At 40.5% G+C, this 22,504-nt stretch overlaps 1 protein-coding gene across 13 annotated transcripts in view; it reads left to right on the forward strand.

The window, feature by feature from the left end:
- LOC124856821 (chemokine-like protein TAFA-1) overlaps positions 1–4,307 on the forward strand; it is a 214,912-nt gene extending 210,605 nt beyond the window's left edge. For 9 of the 13 annotated variants that reach the window (XM_047347691.1, XM_047347694.1, XM_047347695.1 and 6 more), the window contains one exon: positions 205–2,665. Coding sequence is in view for 1 of the 13 variants with exons in the window: in XM_047347704.1 (XP_047203660.1) it covers positions 205–222 (18 nt within the window). In the remaining 12 variants the exon portion in view is untranslated. Of the gene's footprint in view, positions 1–157 lie in introns of all 13 variants that reach the window. The other 4 variants (XM_047347693.1, XM_047347699.1, XM_047347703.1 and 1 more) reach the window with 4 other exon arrangements.
- The last annotated feature ends 18,197 nt before the right edge of the window (positions 4,308–22,504 follow it).

Below are 22,504 nucleotides of genomic sequence, written 5' to 3' on the forward strand. Positions count from 1 at the left end.
TTTTATACCCACAAAGTTGTAGTACTAAAACTACAAGAAGTACAAAATGACAAAGGGGTGAAATGAACAGCACCAGTTCAAAAGACTCCTCTTGTTTTACAAATTCAGCAATTCCTTAGGCTTAACCCTGTTACTTTTCTGTTTTTTTCTCTCTAAGTGTATGTTTGTTCTCTTTCCTCTTCCTCTTCCATCCCTGTGTTTCAGATTCATCCCAGGACCTAACAGAGGGCTCCCGGTTGCAGGACTGCACGCCAGGCTCTCCCCCTTTATGGACTTTTTTCTCCTCATTGAATGGACTAAAACTATTACATCCATGGCTACGGACTGGCTTACCTGGGACGGCGAGAAGGATATCCACCCAGATAAAACAGCTTTGCTCACTTGGTGCCAAGGATTTGAAACCACACTAATCCCCTGTTTGATCAATGAGCACTGTAGCCGTGACTCTTTTCTCTTCTCCATGACTGTGTCCAGTTTCCAAACTACTCTAATTATGTTTCCTTACCCTGTCTTTACCTGAAAGGCTGATACAACATAGCAGGGCACATTTAGAGGTTGTTAAAATATTTGAAGACAATTTCCTGGCCTGCCTAAAGGTGAATCAGTTGACGGGTGCGCCCAAAACTGAACATAAGATTCACACAACTGGGGGCAAAGTAGAGTCAAATTACCCTAATTTTCTTTTATTTCAGTGCAGAAATCATTTGCGTTTGACTTGCTGATGGAGACGTACACCGTTTTCTGTGAATCCAGGAAAAGGCAAGACTTTAAGTTACTGGACCTACTAGCTGCCTATAATGAGATAATGAGAACTCTTCTGGTCTGACTTTATGGCCCGAGCTTCATAATCTATAAGGGACACTTTGACTTTTATTGCTGGGCATGCCCAATGTAGATTCATGAGCACTACATTTATTTTATGTAAGATCATTTGTGTAAATAAAGACATAAATACATAAAATACGCTGGAAGATGGCAGATCCAAAAGGTTGATAAATGTATCATTCTAATAAAAGCACCCATGGGGGAACATCGATCAGTCCCTGAATCTATTCAGAGGCTAAGGACCAGCTTTTTATGCTTGTGTTGGAAAAAGGCTGCAAATTGTTATACGTCCTGGATACTTTTGTCATTCAGCAATGCTTTTGGTTAGTTCTGAAAATGCTTGTAGTTTCTGTGAAGATGAGGAAAAACAATGTATAGAACTGCCTCACATATGAAAGCAGTGCTGACAACACTTCTTGACCTTTTGGCCCAGACGCAGCAGGGACATGGAGCAGTTGTGGATAAAATATGAGCATGATCATAAGAAACAAGAGTAATGTATATCTCTCTCTCTCACACACACACAGGAGAGGGAAGATTTGCTTACAAGGACAGTGAGAAAGTATTAGTCCCAATGGAGAAAAATAGTTATTCCCCAGTAGATATAAGACAGCCTTATGAGAAATAAATTTTTTTTCTATACTAAAATGTTGTCTCCCATTTCTCCAATACTGTGATGGTATCATGAAAGATGTGCCTCTTATGACTATTTGATATGTCGTAATATGTGGGTGGAAGATCTTGTCAGAGTTTCATTTATATCATGTGATAACATTGCAAGCAGTGTTTTTTGCTTGAGTAAACAAGCAATCAACATCGGCGCAAAGAGAGTATGAAAATGACTTCCGGGAACACAACACAGTTGCGTCTGCCACAGCCACAAACGAATCTGTGATGCTTCATTTATACAATTCCCTTGGTGGCGGAGTGGATTTATCAAAACAGAACATTCAATTCATTCATGCAATTAGAATAAAGATTTTCAATATCGGGGTGGGCAAAATTCCAGATGATTTTCAATATCAGCCTCCTTTCTCGACTGATATTAGATTCGTCTCTTGTCCCCGTGGATGCGCTGGTGCACATTCATCATTTAGGAATATGGCTAGTTTCATGGAGCACAGTGCCTCACTGAGCAGTCACAGAAGGTATGAAAGAGACAGATGCATCAATCTCCCAGCGGCCTTGCCAGAATCATGAAGGAATATGCAAACTTTGGGAAAAGAGTGAGAGCTGTTTTCCTTTTCGGCTCCTCAGTGGTCCTCTTCTTCTTTGTTTTCATATGTTTTGTAGTAATTAACATCATTTAGTGAAAAGGAGTTAAAAACATTTCTGATTGGGATGCACTGAGAAATTGCCTGGCTACCAAAATCAACCAATTTTCAGCTAACCTTAAAAACTCAAAAGTGCAATCTCTTTTTAGCGCCATTCCTAATGCTTTTCATTAAGAAAGTTGCTACTGTAGAAAAAAAAACTGGCTATTTTAATTATCAGTGGGACGTTTATGAAGTCAGCGTAACCACAAAAGCGTTCAGATGCTTCTCGAAAGAAAAACAATATTTTCAACAGCGACATGTCAGTTGTTTATTCAAGATGCTTTAACGGAGAGAGTCTTTTTTGGCAGGAACTATTCATTTCTTCTGCAGTATGGTAGGTATGGAAAGGTGCCATCAGCATCAGGATGTTAGTTCGTAGCTGCCTTTGGAACGTTTGTTAAATCGTTAAATTGACCTGGAAACAACATCAGGAGATGCTGTTTTTATCCTTTTAAACTCAAGTTTTTTCATGAAAAATAGTGAATTTGGAAATAATGGCAGTTTGTTAAAAATCTTAGACTTAAGGTAAGCAAAAATACACAAAGATTGATGTTTAAGGCCTTTATATACCATGTCCGTTTACACAAGCCTCTTGAACAGTTACGTTGTGAAAAGATGTTAAAGGAGAGTTAAAGTTTGCTGCACACAAGAAATAAAGGAGTGAGGGAAATGTGGAATCATCACAACTTAGAATACTTACCAATGATATCCCCATTGCAGGATTTTTCTAATATTGTGCAACCCTAGTTGTCATAGTTAACCCTTAGATATTTAGTTTTAGTTTTAACTTACTATTAAATCCAGTTTTACTTTCACTTCACTCTGAGACACACAGTTTCTCTTCTGTACGGTGGCTATTAAGCAGAAACCGGTGAAGGCTAAAATTAGTGTTTTCATAAAACGGAGGTCAGAAATTGAACACAAATTTGCCAAAAATCGCAGATCGGTTCACCTCAAGTTTCTCAGTATGTATGACAGTGTCCCACTGTGTTTTTTCTTTTACAATAAATGAACATTTTTGTTTATGTATGTATTTATTATAGTATTCATCTATGTGGATTGTAATGCATGTACCCAAAATCTGTAAAACAGACTTCCTGCCAAGTTCTACTGTGAAGATAATCCTCATCTTCAGCACTCATGAGGGAAATCATGTGTTTCTTTACTCTACTTACTCAGGTTGTAAGTGGATTCTTGCTTAAAACATATGTAGGGTTAGAAATTGATTATTTTCTATTCTCTATTATGCTCTTCTTTGGACTTTCACGAAATTATAGGGTCATGCTGAGGAGTGTAGTCCTCCTCCACATATGACAGAGTAAAACAGAACGCAGCATTTAAAAACGGGAGTTTTGGCATCCTTCCTCTTTGCTGTGCTGCAATCCCAAAACCTATCAATGAAACAGGTAGACAGCAGTGTCCATGTGTTGCTGAAGAACTAATCAATAATTGACAGCAAGGACAACTTTTTTCATGAAGAAATTTAATTACTCCTTTTTGTGAAACTCAGATTTTCCTTGTATCTGAATGCTCGGATCATGTAAAAATAGGGCCATCCACTGTTACAAGAGAGAACCCTTGTCTTTGTGCTTTGTGACATTCATATTCCTTAATCATTTTAAATAACAACCTATAATGAAAAGGGCACACTTCTCACCTGTGATGGCTTTAAAGTCTATAATTGTAGTCATTATGGAACATGATTCACTGTGAATATGCTTTACAAAGAACGTCCACTGCAGCTGGACTACCAAAAGCCTTCCAAAATCATTAATGACACAAAGCCCTGCTTTCAGTGATAGCTACTCTGTGACTTCAGGCATTACCACTATTTTCTGTGAGATGTAAATGTACTCCATCAGATAGCTTTATATTGGATTTGATTTAATCAGTGCACATAAAAAAGACAAGAAGTCATAACAAACTCAGTAATGAAGAAAATCAGACTATTCACAATAGTTTTTAGTGACAAAATTAGTTACAGAGTAGATCAGTTGTGTACGACTTTGGGTTTGAGCACAGGTACAGCCTTTCACCCTGAACTGGACCTCTCTCATCGCTGTGTCCTCTGCTCTAATGACACCAAGAAACAAAACAATTTCTGTGAGACACGTAATATGTATTTTTTCTTGTGGAAGTTATAATTAAAACAGGTCCAATATGTAATCTTTGGAGGGTGGTAGACATTATTGGCTGCACTGTGTCACAAGTTGCTCTAGATTTCTGTTATTACTAGGTGTGTCCTCACTGCTGCAACTAAGTTTAAGTTATTCATGAGCACTAAGTTATTAGTAATTATTTTAAAAATTACAAGTCAAAATGACTCAGCAGTTAAGTTGCTGTGTATGTTAACCAATTAGATCTTAAGGTTTATTTACTGAGACATAGCAGCAGTTTAAATTATGTTATGATGTACAGAAATGAAAAAGGTAATTAAAAAAATAAGACATATGTATGATTTTAATCAATTTCAATTTGATTTGCCAATATAATTATTTCATGAATTAAAAAAAATTGAGACCTTTAATGACGAGCTGTGAGGTAGGAGCCAGACCAACATGCAGACAGGAAGCAGAATGGTGAGTTGAAATGGTTTAAGTAAGGATAGAAATACAAAGACTTACAGGCAGACACTTGGAGAGCTTAGCGTGGAGCACTAGATGCTATAGGATGAGCTGATCAGAGGAAACGAGTTGCAGCTCAGACAGAGAGAAATGCAGATCAGCTGAAGGAGGGAGACTATTTAACCCCGTACAGAGTGTTGAGAGTTATCAAGCAGGGGCAGAAAGACAAACAGAAATAATATAAAGTGTAAAAAGGACCAAACAAAAAAATACATTGATAAACTGAACAAAAAGCACAACATTATTTGGGAACATCTATCTAACTAATAAAGAGCACAGGGAAATGACCAGAATAAGGCAAGACCAAAAACATAAACAGCAAGAATCAACAATACACACACAAAAGAAAATCAAAAGTGAAACAACTCAGGATCGTGACATTCAAAATATTTCGAAAAAATATTTATTTGTTTGACATATGTGTTTTCAATTTTATTCAAAAGACCTAATTTAACAGTATATTATGGTGAATTGTATATACAATTATTTTTGGGATTTGTGTAACTGTTAGCCTTCTATGGCAGGAATTTGAACTGGGCCCTGTTCTAAGAAGGAAAACAGAAAAAATTCCAAAGTATGGGGCAGATAAGGGGGTGGAGAAGGAGGCAGGAGGCAGTACCAGTCATGTCTTTAAATTGTAATTGTAAATTAATTTTCTACTAATGATAGAATTATGTGGGTGGGGGGCCATCTATGATTATTTTGTTGCTGACCCAGGAAACACTGTCAGCTGGCCTGACTGAGATATGTATTATAATGTGCTATACCGAGAACCATCTCAAGACTAGAATCTGGCAGCATTCAATTGTTAATGTGTCACAATATATATATAATATATAAAAAGCAACACTGTCGCTAAGCAATATTTGACCTAAGTTACTACTTATATCATATCCTCCATTCTGGTTTTTACCTACCACTGCAGCATTCATGCTAAAATATTAAGAAAATAAACATAAACGTGCAGAAAATCTGTTGAAAGTCTACGCTGATGCCAAAGAGCTTTTGGTGGAGAGAGAGGTATGGCTAGGGTAGTGTGTCCTCACTAGAAAAACTAAATTTGTCATCGTTGGATGCAATCACCATAAAGAAAGAAATCAAGATGAGATTCGGCAATCAGTGGAAATCCTATATACAGACTGCTAAAGGCCAGAACAAGATGTCACTGCTAGCCCCCACAGCACAGGATTTATCTGAGACTACCGCCTAAATTTATGTACAGAGGGAAGTTAAATGGTCTGCCTTCAGTCCTGGCCTCAACCAACTGAACATTTGTGGCATTAGCTTGGGCATACTATTCATGCCAGAGTGGCCAACACAACCCCACTGGCTGACTTGCAACAAATGTTGGATGAAGAAAGGAATGCCATCCCACAGCGATGTGTGACCAAGATGGTGATCAGGATGAGGAGGTTGCCAGGTGTTGTGGCTGAGTACAGTTCCCGAACATGCTGCCAAGGCTGTGGTTTGATAAATCAATAAATTGTCAAACTGCCAATATGTCTTCTTTCTTCAAACTTCAATCATTTAAACCAATAAATGGCACCAAACAAGATTCAATTGCAGAAGAAGCTAATTGGCATTGGCAGAGAGGGTTTGGTTTGGGATGTTTGTAATGGCCGTCATCAACTCTGCCCATTCAACTCAAAAAGGTAGTTTCTTTACAAATGTTGCACCATTTAAAGGGAAATAGTCAGGGTTTCCTATGGTATGAAATGTATGTCCAAGAAACATTGTTAAAATAAAGGAATAATTATACAAACAACAGATGTCCTTACTTTTTTAGTCTGCTAGTTTTATTTTGTGTTCCTTTTTTACAAAAAGTCGGATATTCTTTTAAAAGAAATTATAAATATTACCTTTTTCTACAGGCTGCACGGTGGTGCAGTTGGTAGCACTGTTGCCTTGCAGCAAGAAGGTCCTGTGTTCAATTCCCGGCCGGGGGTCTTTCTGCATGGAGTTTGCATGTTCTCCCCGTGCATGCGTGGGTTCTCACCGGGTACTCCAGCTTCCTCCCACAGTCCAAAGACATGCCAGTTAGGTTAATTGGTCACTCTAAATTGCCCTTAGGTGTGTGTGTGTGTGTGGTTGTTTGTGTGTTGCCCTGCGATGGACTGGCAACCTGTCCAGGGTGTACCCTGCCTCTTGTCCATAGACTGCTGGAGATAGGCACCAGCTCCCCTGTGACCCACTATGGAATAAGTGGTAGAAAATGACAGACAGACCTTTTTCTACAATAGTATACTGGCAAATATTTCATCTTGACAGATAACTTTTAGTAAAAAAGGAAATAAGCAGTGCTCAGAGTTCCTATATAACAACAGCTGATTGGGCATTGCTTTTTTGAGCAGAGGTCAGATACAATTTCATGTTGTTTGTCCAAGTTTGTGTAGAGTTCAGGGAAGCAACCTGGCCTTCAGGCCAGAGACAAAGCCTGGCACTGTTAGTCCAAATCCTGCCCACACAGGCAGTTTATTGCAATGAAATTACCTGGGGTATAGATAACAGAGGGGAAAGCTACATCATTTATCTTGTCTACACACTGCCTGGAAACTTTTGTCATGTTATTTGGTTTATGCAATTTAATTTAAACAGTGTGTATGTCACAAACTTCCTGAGTTTCAGCATAATCTGCTCTGCATGGTTGTACAGCTCTATTTAGAAGTACATATAAAGTACATTTGGGCTGAATACTCCCATGTAAGTCATGAGATGTAACTGCAATTCCTTATTTGTGTCTCCATCCATACAGTTGCGGTAGGGCTATGTATCAAAAGGCTGTTGTTTTCCGCAGGATAGTATTCACATTGACTGTGGATCATACCTGTGTTGACCTCATAGCTATATCATTTTCTAACTATAACCATACATTTTTGATTTCTACCTTTAACCATTAATGAGTAGCATCAAGGTAAACAAAAGAGGGGGTGGAGGGTAGAAAATGTACTCCATGAGTCTGATAGCTGCTAAAGTGCCTTTCAAAAGTATTCATACCCTTTGAATGTTTTGGATGTTGTCACATTACAACCACAAACTTCAATGTATTTTTTTGGGAGAAGCGACAAAAAATAAAAATCTGAAAAGTTTTCTATATGGGTTCTTGACACAAATCTTTAAATGAACTTAGGTCTTGACTTTGACTTGACCACTCTAACACATGAATATGTGTTTACCTAAACCATTCTACTGTAGTGCTGGATGTTTGTTTACAGTCACTGTCCGGTTCAAGGGTGAACCTCAATCCTAGTCTCAAGTCTTCTGCAGCCTCAAACAAGTTTTCTTCCATGATTGCCCTTTATGTTGTTTAGATCCTTTTCTGCTGGCCTAAAAAAATGTCTAAATCACAGACTGTTATTAATTATATTTTGTCCTTGAATACCTATAAAATTACTCTGTCTGCCTCCTTTAATAGCTTTTCCCCTGGTTATTGCTCCCAGATGTTTATTTTCATATTAAAGCATTTTACCAATTTCATTTCAGCAATCATTACCTGCCTGGAGCTCTTCACAAACAGTTCTGCGGGCCCTGTAGAGCAAAATAAGTGTCTATCAAACTGTTGTTTCAAACAATCAGATTTTGAGATAGTGACACCAAGGCCCCCAGTTATGACGCAGTATCGGTGCCAAAATTAAGTGGCGTCACTGTCTGGAGTCTGGCAGTGGAAATGCCAGGCAAACCCATGAAGCGAGGAGTCAGGCAATCTACGACGTGGCGAGATCCTCAGAGACTTGAACCTGGCATCCGGCTGGACCCAGGCAGAAACCCTGAAGACTTGGGCCTGGTGTCCGGTGTGTACCCAGGCTGGAACCTAGAAGACTTGGCCCTGGCGTCTGGCTTGGACCCAGGCTTAGAGTCATCAGGTGCATGGTCAGTCAAAAAGTTAGTCATCACATAGTCAGGCTCTGGTGTGTCATGCTCTGGTGTGTCAAGGTGTGCGTCAGGCTGCAGTGTGTCAGGCAAAGAGTCAGGCTGCAGTGTGTCAGGCAAAGAGTCAGGCTGCATGCTGTGAGTCCAGCGGCTTGGTTGCCTTAACGGCCACGAGAAGAGGGTCGAAGAGACCTCCAGCGGAAACGGGAGCTGGAGCTTCTAACCATCCCATAGCAAGAAACTCAGCCTGAAGTAATGAGTGCACCAGGTCCAGATCCTCTGGGTGATCCATTAGATGGAGCACGAATCTACAGCAACGATTCTTCATAAGTTTCCTCTTCATTTCCTCCAGCCTGGCTTCAATCCTACTCGGGGCTGGAGGCTGTACTGGCGGCTGAAGAACCGCAGAGGCCATGACGAGCTCAGGCGCTGCTGCTGCGGGTGTGACGAGCTCAGGCGCTGCTGCTGCTGTGGAATGCTTGCGGCGCCGGCGACATCTCCGACGAGACGGGGCAGTGTTCCGAACTGGGAGAGTGCGCTGCAGGCAACTCTGGCTCCGAAAACGAGGAGGAAAAGCAGACTGGAGCCAGTGACTTACTCCGGGGATGAGGAGAGGGTCTGTGGTGCAGCGGACCGGTACCCGGAAGGGTAATGGCCAGCCTGGAGCCCCAAAACGGTGACCGCTGCTTTCTCTCCTCTGCAGCCTGACATGAGCTCTTCTCCGCTTCCCGTCTCAGGTACTCCCACAGAGTAATCACACCATTGTCTGCTTGGTCCATTTGGCTGGTTCCTAATGTCGAAGAGGGATTTTGGGTCGGACCAAAGTGCAGACAAGAGCTTGGCAGCTGCATCTTAGTTTATTCTCAAAAAGGTCAAAAACGTAACAAAACACTGCAGGTATTAATCAGAGACAAAATCCAAAACTTACAAAACACTGCAGGTACCGTGGCAAAACGTAGCATAAGCGAAGCATAAACAAAACATAGTCATGGTAGGGAAAGGGGTAGTGACGAACACAAGGAACCAGCGACGAACAGAGACACCAAACCAACTAATATACTGGGGAAAGACAAAGGCAGGTAATCAAGGGAACTGAGAACAGGTGCGACAAGGAGGCAGGGAAGCAGCAGGAACAGGTGAAACAAATGCAAAGGCTGAGGAAGAGTGACTAAATAAACAACAGAAAACACAAACTAAGCAAGAGAATAAATCAGAGGAGGAAATAAAGAACTAGAATAACTATAAACTAAAGTAATCAGAGAAACTAGAGGGGAACATAGAAACAATAACCTAAGAAATAAACAAAGAGTCCATAAGGAGAATCTAAGTTACAAAATAAACAAACCAAACGAAAACAATAACTAAAGCAGGACTACAATACATACTAGGAATGATAGAGGGAGGAAAAGAAACTAATAAACATGAAGCCCAATCCAAAATGGAAACAACTAAACAAAAGTTAGCACAAAGCCACAAGCAAAGTCCAAAATGTCACTCCGTGACACTCTGTGGCCGACTATCTGTCCCGACAGAGGCTCCCCCCCCGGGGATTGGAGGCTGCATCCTCGGGTCGTATGGCAGATATGGGATTGGTTGGGCAGGGCCCAGGTCAACCTTTTTGCCTCAGGGAGCAGTACACATTGCCTCTTGTGGTTTACCCTGCCGGAAGCCAGCTCCCCACTGGGGATGGACACCCTAGCAAACGCATGGCCAGCCGGCCTGCTGTATGCCTTTCCCCCGTTTCCGTTGCTTCTGCCCACTCTCCACAGAGTGAGGTCGTCGAGCCTGAAGGTTCTGTTGGTGGCCCCCGAGTGGCCCATGAAGGTCTGGTTCCCACTGCTACTCAGTCTGCTGGACGGGGAGCCATGGCCTGTTGTCTCAGTTGGAGGGGAAAGTTTGGCATCCATCTCCGGGCCATCTTCTCCTCACGGTGTGGCTGCTGGGGGGTGCTGGCAGCTCCTGACGGATCTGGAGCCCTCCATTCAGGGGACACTCCAGAATGCCAGAGCTCCTTCCACATTGAGGACCTATGCCCGCTGCTGGCAGCGTTTTGCGGAGTGGTGCAGACGCAGAGCAGTTGACCCAATTTTGTGTTCCCTGCATAATATTTTGAGGTACCTGCAGGGTCTATTGGATGCCGGACGGGCAGCATCAACCCTGAAGGTGCAACCTGGCTGCCATTTCAGCCAGCCACGACGTCGTGGATGGCAGACGAGTGGGGACACACTATTGGGTGTCACAGTTTCTCCGGGGTGCAAGGAGGCTGTGCCCCCCGTTACGGAGACCGGCGGCAGCATGGACCTCCCACTGGTGTTGAAGGCCCTGAGTGGGCCACCTTTTGAGCCTATGTGTGCTGCCCCATTGAAACTGGTGTCTGTTAAGACTGCTTTTTTGTTGGCGGTAACAACAGCCAAACGGGTCAGTGAGCTCCACGCACTCGCCATCACCCCTACCTGCCTGTGTTGGAAGGCAGGCGGGTCCGGAGTGTGGCCAAACATAGCCTTTCTCCCTAAGGTTCTGCCCCCAGGCTACGTGAATACAGCCATTGAACTGGGGGCATACTGCCCTCCCCCATTTCAGTCCGAGGAACAGAGGCTGGCTAACACGCTGTGCCCGGTCTGGGCATTGCAGCTGTACATGGTGGCTACAGGGGCTATTCGCCGGTCGGACCAGCTGTTTGTGTGCCATGGGGGACAGAACAGGGGGCGAGCCCTTTCTAAGCACAGGCTGTCGCATTGGGTCGTAGATGCTATTGCGCTGGCTTATGAGTCTGTGGGGGCAGCTGCCCCTACTGGTGTTGTGTGCCATTCCACCAGGAGTGTGTCTACGTCCTGGGCGGCACTGAGGGGCGTGCCGCTGGGTGATATCTGCGTGGCGGCGTCATGGGCAACACCATGCCCATTGAGGCGCTTCTACCGCCTCAATGTGGCACATGAGTCCACACTGGCCTCGGCAATCCTGCCTCTGGCCCCTTCTACTAACTGAGAGGTGGGTGACTACTGCATTCCTCGTGACATTGCTGGCATAAGTCATCCACTGTGTTTACTGCCACTCGCAGTCAGGAAGGAATGAAACAGAATAGACGTTACGCTGTAACTATGGTTCTGTGAATTCCTGGATGACTGCCAGTCACACTGGTCCCTCGGAACTTCTCCTCTGCGAGAAGATCCCAGAGACCGAACGTAGCCTTCCACGTGCTACTTATAGACGCACGCCCAGGTGGGCTACGTGTCACTTGCGTGACTTTGTTTACATTTAATCTCGACCTGCGCGGAGCGTGAGGAGACATATCCACTTTGTTTACTGCCACTGGCAGTCATCCAGGAATTCACAGAACCATAGTTACAGCATAACTTCCGTTCTCAAACATAAATAATGTTGCATGGTAATGTTGCATCACTCTCTTGGTCATGGTTTTCAACTGTCTTTGATTCACTTGTTTATAGCCCATACGTCTTCCTTATTATTTCATTTTGCTTGGTAGTTTAGTTGGGTTGTTGTAGCATAGTATAGAGTTTGTTGATTGAAATATGTTTGACTTTAAATTGACTTGTTTTTCTTAATACATTCTTAATAAATTATTTTTTAAATTCTTTAAAGAAATTGTGTGAATTCATTGTGTGTGTGTGTACAGAGATTTGCTGTTCAATAATGCCAGAGCTTGGCTCATCCCTTTTAATTTTGTCCTAATATCACCACCTTATTGGGCTGGTATACACAGGACAACCCTTAACAGACCGAAATATTATTTAACAAAATATTGAAGTATTAATATTTTGTTAAATATTATAGAAACTCTCTGAAAGAGCAACACTTTGACTCTGGTTTCAAACTGTGCTCTCTTGTGTAAAAAATTACTTTAATAAACCTGACTAACTCATCTTCATCTTAACAGTGCATGGATAATGCCTTCTTTTTTTCCATAACAGCATGTACCTCAAATCAGCAGTGACATGGTTGAATCTTGGACATGATTAAACTTTCCAACAGGATGATGATCAAAAAGATGTCAATGTCTGGTTTTTAGAGTAGGACCCAAGAGCAGACAGGAACGTGGAATGAGACGAGCAATGGCTTGTTAAAAAAATTAAAAAAGCAACCTGCAAAAGGCAGCACTAGGAAAACATGGTGTGGAGCACAGGAAGAAAAAACCAGCAGGACCTGAGAGCACGAAAGATGGAAGTTAAAAAGAATAATCCAGTGGCGAACAATGCGAACCAGAGCACTTACAGTCTTATGCATTAAATTAGAATATTAGTAAAAATTTAAATTTTTTCGATAACTCAATTCACTAAGTTAATCAAAATATATAAATTAATTACACATTATAGATTTTTTTTTTTTTTTTCTTGCTCTGCTCTTGGTGGAGGACGCACACGTTTTCTCTCCCTCCCTCTTGCCTGCTTCTGCATCTGCTATTGTTTGTGTTTTTCTCACAGCCTCACTTTACACATCTTCCTAACTTGCAAATTATGGATTTGGTCAGCTGGTCTCTCAAGGCCATTCATCAAATTTTTTCCACGGTAAGACAGGGTAAAGGAGAACCCTCTTGCCCAGCCAGTACATTCTTCTCTGGATATACAATGGATTCCTGGCAACAGTAAAAAATTGTGTGCTTGACTACAAAGTCGGTTGAGGACCCAGAAAACGTTTAGATATTTGGATTTTTGATAGCGGGATTTCTGCTTTTTGGAGCCGGCGGTTACCTGACTTATCGAGTGAGTAGCAAAACGTGGGCAGCTGTTCAAAGCATCCCAAATCTGCCTGCAATGCTGGATGGAATCTACAGAGCGATCAATGCTCAGACTGAATTGTTAAGACAGCTAAGGCGCAAGCTGGATACGGTTCTTGAACAGAATCATAGCTTGAAAGGGGCTTTTGGACTCAGAGGTGAAAGGATTTAATCATGGAGAAGGTTGTTCGCTACAGAACTTTGGGAAAGTCCCAGAAATTTTGATATTTGGATTTGCAATTGAGAGATAACAGTAAAAACTTAAAGTGGTTGGAAATCCACACAACTGCTTGAACAGAACAGTTATTATTTTTCGAAATCTGGTGCCCCAACATGGCCTTGGCAACCTCTCCTAAGTGGCTGTCGACAAACTATCTCCTGAATGTTATGTAAACATTGTGCTCTTACCCAGCACCCCCAAACAACTGTGACCCAGATAAGACTTTGCCGCCGATTGAGAAAACTTCCATCTCTCTCCTTAAGGACAATGGTGCTCTATCTGTATTGACAGTATAATTCTTGCACACACACTCACAGTTATATATTCGCACCCCCAGGATTCCACCGCACTCTTGCGAAATCTTTTCTTCTTGTGTGTTGCTTAGCCCTGCACCTAATTGTGTGATTTCATTACTTTTTCATAGATTTTTTCTTTGATCAGAAGGATTACCAGCAAAAACCATAGATTTTTAGTCTTATCAGAAGGATTACCAGTGAAAACCAAACATTATGAGGAATAGAAAATTTGGACTATAGCTGCTCTTACACCAATGACCCAGCTTTCTTATTTAGAGTACAATGGACTGTTATTAGTTAGTTCAACTTCAGTACCAGTAAAACAATATATTATCAGTGTCGGGGCTGGAGTTTTTTGTGTTATGTGTTCTGACTGTGTTTGGCTCCTAGTAGGCGCTAGTGTTCAGCAGTGGTGGAGACAGGTGTTTTCCATCCCCGGTGATTGAGCCCTGGAGTACTTAAGCAGGAGGCAGCCAGCATCTCATTGCTCGATTATTAGCCTCTGTGGTAGCTACTCAGCCAACCTTAGAATCAAGTTTAAGTGTACTTTGTCTTCGGCTTCGTTTAACCTGCTTTTGCTCTTTCTAGTCAACTGAACCTGTGATTACCTGGAGGATAGCCAGGCTGGCCCTGGTGGCTCAATTCCTATGCTACCTTTGTTCCAAGGACCCTCCAAGGACAGACCTACTACAAGACGACCAGCTATCACTGAACCCAGGAACCCACTCCGGCTGGCTGCTTCTGGACTCCGATCATCGCTGGTCACTAAACCATACCTGTCCAGCCTCCACCACACCACTGACTCTACGCCTGCTCTCCAAGCACAAGCCCAAGGAACTAGAAAACTATTGTACTTACCGTCTTCGTTTCCTTCGCTATTTCTCCAGTTTGAATCCCTCTCCTCCTGGCGGATAACCATTCTCCCTTCTAGTAAGATACATTACACAGTTAACATCCCGCTTAGTTTATTGTTTTCACTCACCTGTCATTTCCTTTCCTACAGTTGTGCCTGCTCACTGTACCGTTGCAGTCACTTCAATAAAACCTTTAAACTCGAACTTGTTTCCCTTGAGCGTGATTCTGCATGTGGGTCAGATCTGTATGCAAAACTATGACAATTAGCACCTGAAAATGTGGATTAAAGCTGTTTTGTACCAGTGACTCAGCTTCCCTAGTTAGAATTCAGTGGAATGATGAGACTATCAATATTATCATCTTCTTTTAGCATAAGATGCTTTATTATTAAGAGTGGCTTGGAACCAATTTCTACCAGTAAACCCGGAAGGATTATTAATTATTGTTACTACCAAGGATTATTAGTGTGATTTGATTTGTTTTTCTGTGTTCTGTATCATTGTAATGTTTTTTCCTCATGTACAGCGCTTTGAGTGCCTTGTTGCTGAAAAGCGCTATATAAATAAACTTGACTTGACAAACAGCTTGATGCTTTAAAGCCTTTGTTTCTGTTAATTATGATAATTTTCCACTCACAGCTAATGAGAACACAACATTTAAAATTAGAATATTACATTAGACCAATACAAAAACATATTTTTGTTTTACTCAGTGTCAAATATATACTGTAACCCTGGATTTACACTGCATCTGCTCCACTCCGGTCTGGTCCGCTGTGAAGGCCCGGAGGAGTTCCAAGAACCATATGCAGATCGTGCAATAAAAGCCAGTGATAAATGTGGTAGCAAGTCCGAAACAACTCATTCTATCGAAGTTAAACCAGTCAAACTGCTTCGTTTTCGCCTAATGCATCCAGATATTTTCATGTGTTTTGTTCTGTAATGAGTGAGTTCACTGTGTGCAGCAAAGCTGTATTTGTTGCTTAGCTTGGTGCATTCAATGTTTAATTGCCTGGTTTATAATACCTTAGTTAACCCAGTAACCGGTCTAATTGATCTAATGTAAACAAGGAACTTAATGCTGTCCACATGCTCCACCACCTGCCCCTATATGCAGAAAGGTGCGTGTTCACACACATATACAACAATATGTGTGTATTTATTAATACATCAAGACGTAGTCTGTCTTCAGTGAATTATTTTGAAAATCCAGATGTTGTGCTTGTTTTGTTTCCTGGTGGTGATTCATGCATATTGACTCTGACTGTGCTCCGGCATCCAGCAAAAATAGACTGGTTGAATTGGATGGCCGTCTGCACACCGCAGCACTTGTGCTCTGCCATCTGATGACAGCTGACTTTCTTTTCCTGACTCTGCTGCGTCTCTCTGTGATAGTGACTGAAAAATATCTAAAGAAATATCAGATTATTTGCTGGTGTATATGTTGCTGGCTATTGTAGCGGTAGTCAGTTTGACGACATAAAAGAGTGTAACAAAATCGCAATGGATTGGTCTGGATATGCCTTTTTGGTGAAATTTATAACCATATACAACTGTTCATTTCAGTGGCATAAATTTACTTTTTAAAATATTTTCTCAATGTTTCTTTTCCGCAAATGCATTTGGATTTTTCATGAAAATTCGATGTCACAGGCACTGTAACACCTGCTTAAAAGTTATTTTCAAATGATACTTTTAATCTGACAAACTAGCCTCATCACAACGCATATTCTAATTTACTGAATAAGACTGTTTATACTGAGGGAGGAGTGGAGAATTGCATGGGATGCTGATGGGTAAATAAGGAGCAGCTGAGGCAGAAGGTAAGCAACAAAGCTGAGGGAGGGAGACTAATAAATATGAATGGAGCTGAATAGAGATACTAAGGGGAAAGCCCAACTGTAAGGGATGAGCGTTTGAGGTAGGACCAAAGTGCAGAGGAGAACTCCAGGACACGGTGAATGAAGGTAAGATCATTTAATTGCTGCATGAGGTCATGGGATTCCAACTATGACTCCTCCTTCCTGGGATAGGCTAAAGTAGGTTAATGCATGTATTTAAAGGTGCAAAGAGTTTCCTAACAGCATATGTTTGTGCACAGTTCAGAGTCAATGTTTTATCTATGTTTTTATCCATGGCTGAGGGCACAATAAAGAGCAGAGCACAAGAATACACTAAGACACTAAACATAAAAAATCACTTCATAAGGCAAACAATCTTACAATAATGTGCACAGTGAAATGAACGGGATAAGGCAATACCTCAAGAACATAAAAAGGAAAAGATAAAAATACAAAAATAGAAGAATGAAGAAAACCAAAACCCCAACACTGATGGATCATGTCAAAAAACGGGTCAAAATTGGTTTTGGAACAGACAAAGCAAAATAACATGAAGCTTCTAAAATTATTTTGACACTTAATCCTAGTGTACGTTTGTGAACGATGCCTGAAAGCCATTTCTGTGCCAGGAAATCAATCAGTTTAGAAGAACTCCACTGTCTCATATGAAATGGTGAAGTCAGAATTATGCCGGCGCCTTCTTGATAACTATAAGAGCAGTCCAGTCAGTGTACCTTGCAAAGGGACATTCAAGCAAATCTTAGGGGGAGTATATGTGTATATTAGGGCCTATCTGTTTAGAAATAACCCTTTGTGGCTAAGAGACAATTCTCAATAAAGTTAAGCTTGTGTGCTATTGTTTTCAAAATTAATGGAAGTTGTATTTTGTATATTCATTTCATCCCTTGATTAAGTAGAGAGAGACTAAAAGGAAGTCATCAGAAGAACTTGCCATATTTTAACTAATGGGAAATTTGATTACATTAATCTAATTTATATTACTTTATATTGTCAAATTTGAATTAGTGATTGAATGGGTGCAGGAGGAATCTGCTTATCCTAGTTCCACCTCCAGTCAGTGAGCTGACACTGTCCCTGGTATGCAAACGGCAGACACAAGGGCAAGCAGTAGGACAGAGTCTTTCGAACCCGTTGGAGTCAAAACCACGCTGGAGGGCCAAAGTATGCCTCATTTAGATTCAACACAACCATTCCTCTCAAGCACATGAAATCCAGGTTCCATGCTTGCAGTCTGTATAATGTCAACAACCCAAACAAGCAAGCCTTAAAGAGACAACTGCATGTTTTGCAGTGTTTATTAGTTCCCTGAAAGCTGAATTTTCTGTAAATTACCATAAAGTGCTGCCTGTGCCCCAAACGCATATACTCTACAGCTGCTTATCCTGTTTAGCAAATCCCCAAACACCCCCCAACAACCGTAGAACTCACAAGCATACCTCTATTAAAGTGTATAGCAAACCTTGTTGCTGCACCAGAATGTTAACACGACCATGGTGCAGGAATCAATTTGGATGCTATTCCCATGACAGTCCCTGGATATGACTGTCCAGGGTATTTTCTATTTCGTTTTACCTTCACCACCTTGTTTTTCTCATAAGCTATCAGCCCAAATAGAATGGCATCTGTGTCTGAAGGCGATGACCATTGATCCACACTGGAAGTGAGACACTATAGCCTGAGCCTTCAGCACAATGTATTTTCTTTGTCAGCCTCTACTCAAGTGTGTGGCAGCACAATGGTTCATGCCCACATGTTAGTGATGTAGGATAAAACATTCTTGTTTTTGTTATATTGCATAAATAAATAAAAAAAATCTAACTCCAAAATGCTTGGGAAATGTAGAAAGAGTGTCTTACAATGGATGTTATCAGTGTTATCTCTAAGGTGAACTGAAGCCAGATATGTTGGTTCAAAACAAGATTTATTCAGAGATCAGGAGCATGATTGTTACTTGATCCTTTAAGCCAGAGAGGTTGTATCCCAAAAATTGAGGGATGTGTACTGACTAGTATTTTTCCAAAGTGCAAGACTACAGATGTGCAGGGCAGCAATTTTGGGGTCCGAATAAATCCAGAGGAAAAAATGGATGGCAGACCCCAAAAATTAAATACTGCAACGGTCTGAATAAGGTAATGTGTCTGATCTGGTTGAGAGCTTTCATAGGTGACCCGTTTTCAAATCTGAGTGAGATTGCTGATGGTCAGGGGTTGGTACTAGAAATCACTCTTGAGATTAAACAAGAAAGAAAAAGTCTAGAAAGAAAGGAGGTGGAAAACAGTGGAAAAACAAAAATGAGCAAAGAAGTATTGAAAATACAGGTTCTAACCAGAGGGGAACCCCTAGAATCTTTCAGGTATTCAAAGTGAGCCCATGGAAGAAAAACCAGGAGAAGTTATTAAATATTTACAAATAAATGAAAATGAAATGAAAATCAGGTTTGCTTCAATATTTTCTGACATAGTACACATTAGTTTTTGTTTTGAAAATGATCCATTTAAAAATATGCTGGCTGTAGTCTACAGGGAGAGTTCCCCGAGTTAAGTATTTAGTATTAAGTATTTTGTATTTGCCATTAAACCAAATTTGTAGCCTGTGGCTGTTTGCTTAACAGCTGCAACTGCTATTTTGCTGACATGGTAACAGTTTACATAGGGGATATAGCTGGAGCTGGAGGTCTCCAACAGCCCAAAAAATGTGACTTTAAAGGAGTAGCTCAGGATTTTTCAAGAGACTTTCTGTTAAAAGATTGTAACCAAGCAGTCAATATTTTCCCTGCAGTAGGTAACTCGCATGTTTGCATTTGAAGGTGATTTGCGCAGAACCTGATGATTATTTAAATAGGAAGTGAAGGATGGAGGTGGTGTGCCACCAATGATTGTTCAGTGTGAAACACACACTGAGAACAGAACATGTGAAGGGTTTTCTGGCCTAAGGAACTACATAACAGAAACGTAAGGGAGCCAAAATAATTAATAAAATTGCATTCACATGAACTGTTATAGTATATATATATTTTTTACAAGATTTTTATTTTATATCTGACATTTACTCAGACCAGAAAGACTTTTACATGTTCTCATAAAATGGTAGTGGACCTTGGTCGTAACCCTTCGTGGACACGCTGTAACCTTTAGCCTCCTGGACCAGCTAACAATCGGTCAGGAGAAGTATTTGCTGCAGGTAAAATATTAACTGAATTTAACAAAACCTCTCTTCAGACACCCTGAACTGTCCCTTTAGATGACAATGATATTGGCAACAGGTTAATATGATATTGTGGATTACATTGTTCAAATATCAGAAGCTTTAAATTGTCTTCTTAATAGGTGGTATGGTGGTTCAGGTTGTGGGGGTTTACAGGAGTTAATGGGCAGGTTGTGGGACGGCATGGGCCTTGGGTTAAAGAAGGTGCAAATTTGTTGGGCCCATTTTGCCACTGTCATAATTTGGTGAGAAGAGTTGACAGACCTGTATTATAATAATAATAATAATAATAATAATAATAATAATAATAATAATAATACATGTTATTTCTGGATGCCTTTCAAGACCCTCAAAGTCACCTAAACTGCAACATAAGAACAACTATAAAACAGCAGTAAAAATTAATAAGACAGTTAAAACAATTAAAAGAATAAAACACAAAAAACAGCAGTATGTGTATACTGTGTACAGTACACAGTGTATACTTAAACCAGTAGTGATCAATATGTGTATCTCACATCTTCTTAATGCACATCACGGGATTCTCTAAAAAAAAAATACAATTACTGTTTTGGCCCAATCAGGTAAGCAGTTAAACAAGCATCCACGCCTCTGTTTTGTAGCAGACTGATTCCAAATGCCACCTCATGTGTTTAAAACTGCCATTACAACAGTCTGTGAAAAGGTATGAAGCACAAGTAGTTTTCTGAGCTGATACCAAGTTTAACTCCGCACTGTTTTCTACATCTGCTGGCAAACTACACCCAGCTACACTCAATGTACAAGCCAATAATACCTGCAAGTAACGCACAATCTTCATGATACAAAAATTCAGGAGAGGCACCAAAAGCAATTACATTTTCACCTGCAGCATATGTTCATCAAGAAGCAATTAGAGTACTCCATCTCTGCTCGTAGTAAGGTTTGTTCATTTGATTACCGTTGTAAAACAACTCTGGTAAGAGTACGTGACATTAAAAAACTGATAATAATATATCATAAAAATATATTTTAATAACATCCATCAAACTTATTTCAGACATAGTTTGGTACCTATTGAACAAGTCATAGTCATTTTTAATTTTTGAGATGTTTTTGTTTTTTGATATTTTGTTCTAAATTGTTACTTAATCGGGATGAAAGTTATCTTTCCAAAGATGTTCTCTTGCGTAATCAAATCCCTCCTACACATGGTTACAGTTGAATCAGATGTAAGAACACTGCATGGATTTTGAGAAGATTCCGTCACAACGAAACACAGAGATGGTCTGTGAAGCAACAATCTTTTACAATCGTTTCAAGCCAAGCTAATGTTCTGGTTGATGGGTTCCAAAGGATTATCAAGTTTGAACAACATTATCTACAGAACTGCTGCATCTTCTGTTACTTCCACCAAAAGGGTTCACACAGATAGACTGATAATGAACCTGATCCGTCCAGTTACCCTACCATGCTTACAGCTGCAGTACAGCCTATACCAGACCTCAGCATCTTACAGCATTATGTGTTATATCTGCATGTAAATCAGAATATTGTGTTGTTTCTCTGTTTGAATGGTTACTTTAGCATTTTGTATGTATTTTTCTAAAAAAAAAAAAAAAAAACAGTAAGATGATTCCTAATTTTTCAGTGTCTCATGTAACATTTCATTGTTAAGTTGCAATGACTTGTTTTAGCAGTAGCTTATAAAAATCATATTTAGAGTTCTTATCAATTATATTTTTGTAATAATTGTGCTTGTCCTCAACAACAATCCTATTTACTAATTTGGCCTTGGGCTATACCACTGCTATCATTGCAGTCAACACCAGAAGGAAGATGTAAGGAAAGAAATCCATTACTAAGCAATCAGAAAGTTGTTAGGGTAAGGTAAAGTAGTACGAGTTCAGACTACGTCACAAAACAGCTCCACTGTATAGTAAAGGAATGTCCCCTGACTGTGCACTCATTTCATTTAATAAAACACCGCCACCGTCTGTTTCCCTTAAGTGGTCAGAGCAAAACTATTTAAACTCACTCCATGTATGAAATACTTGGTAAATGAATGTCTGGACTGTTTCATTGATTAAATTCTCCCAGGACTCAGAGGGTAAGTGTGTGCACTCAGCCAAATAATCTCTTTTTAATTTCAGCACCTCCAGAATTGCCTTCTAAACACAAATAATGACAGTAGCAGAAAAGCACTGTAGACCTGTCTGTGGGCTGATATGAAATTCGTTGATTGTTTCATAATTTTCTAAGCCTGAAATAGCTATGTCCCACAGCAGGATGAAGATAAGACTTCTACATAGAGGTTTGTTTTTCTGCATGTTAAAAAACTAACATCCTGGTGTTTCTTACATTAGATTTTATAGACCATTATACATATTTTAAAAGCGTATTTTGACAGTTTGGATTATGAGTTGAACAATTAACACCCAAGGTGTTAACCGTGTCCTTTTCTTATTACTGTGTATCATGTCAAGAAAGGTATTGTGCTGCACTAAAAATTTTTAAATGATTAATATTCAAAGCATAAATTATTTAAATATTTTGCTTCAAGAATTAGAAGAAAGAAGACAGTTCTCTCTGGACCACTCCCCCTAACTACATTACATAAATACCACCTGCCTATATTAAATAAAATCCATTTAAACATTCCTGATTGCACAAATTATTTGTGTAGCCAGGTTAAAAGAGTTAGGAGTCAAAGGCGGTATAATTA

Source organism: Girardinichthys multiradiatus, chromosome 20 (genome assembly GCF_021462225.1).
Source record: "Girardinichthys multiradiatus isolate DD_20200921_A chromosome 20, DD_fGirMul_XY1, whole genome shotgun sequence".
NCBI lineage: Eukaryota > Metazoa > Chordata > Actinopteri > Cyprinodontiformes > Goodeidae > Girardinichthys > Girardinichthys multiradiatus.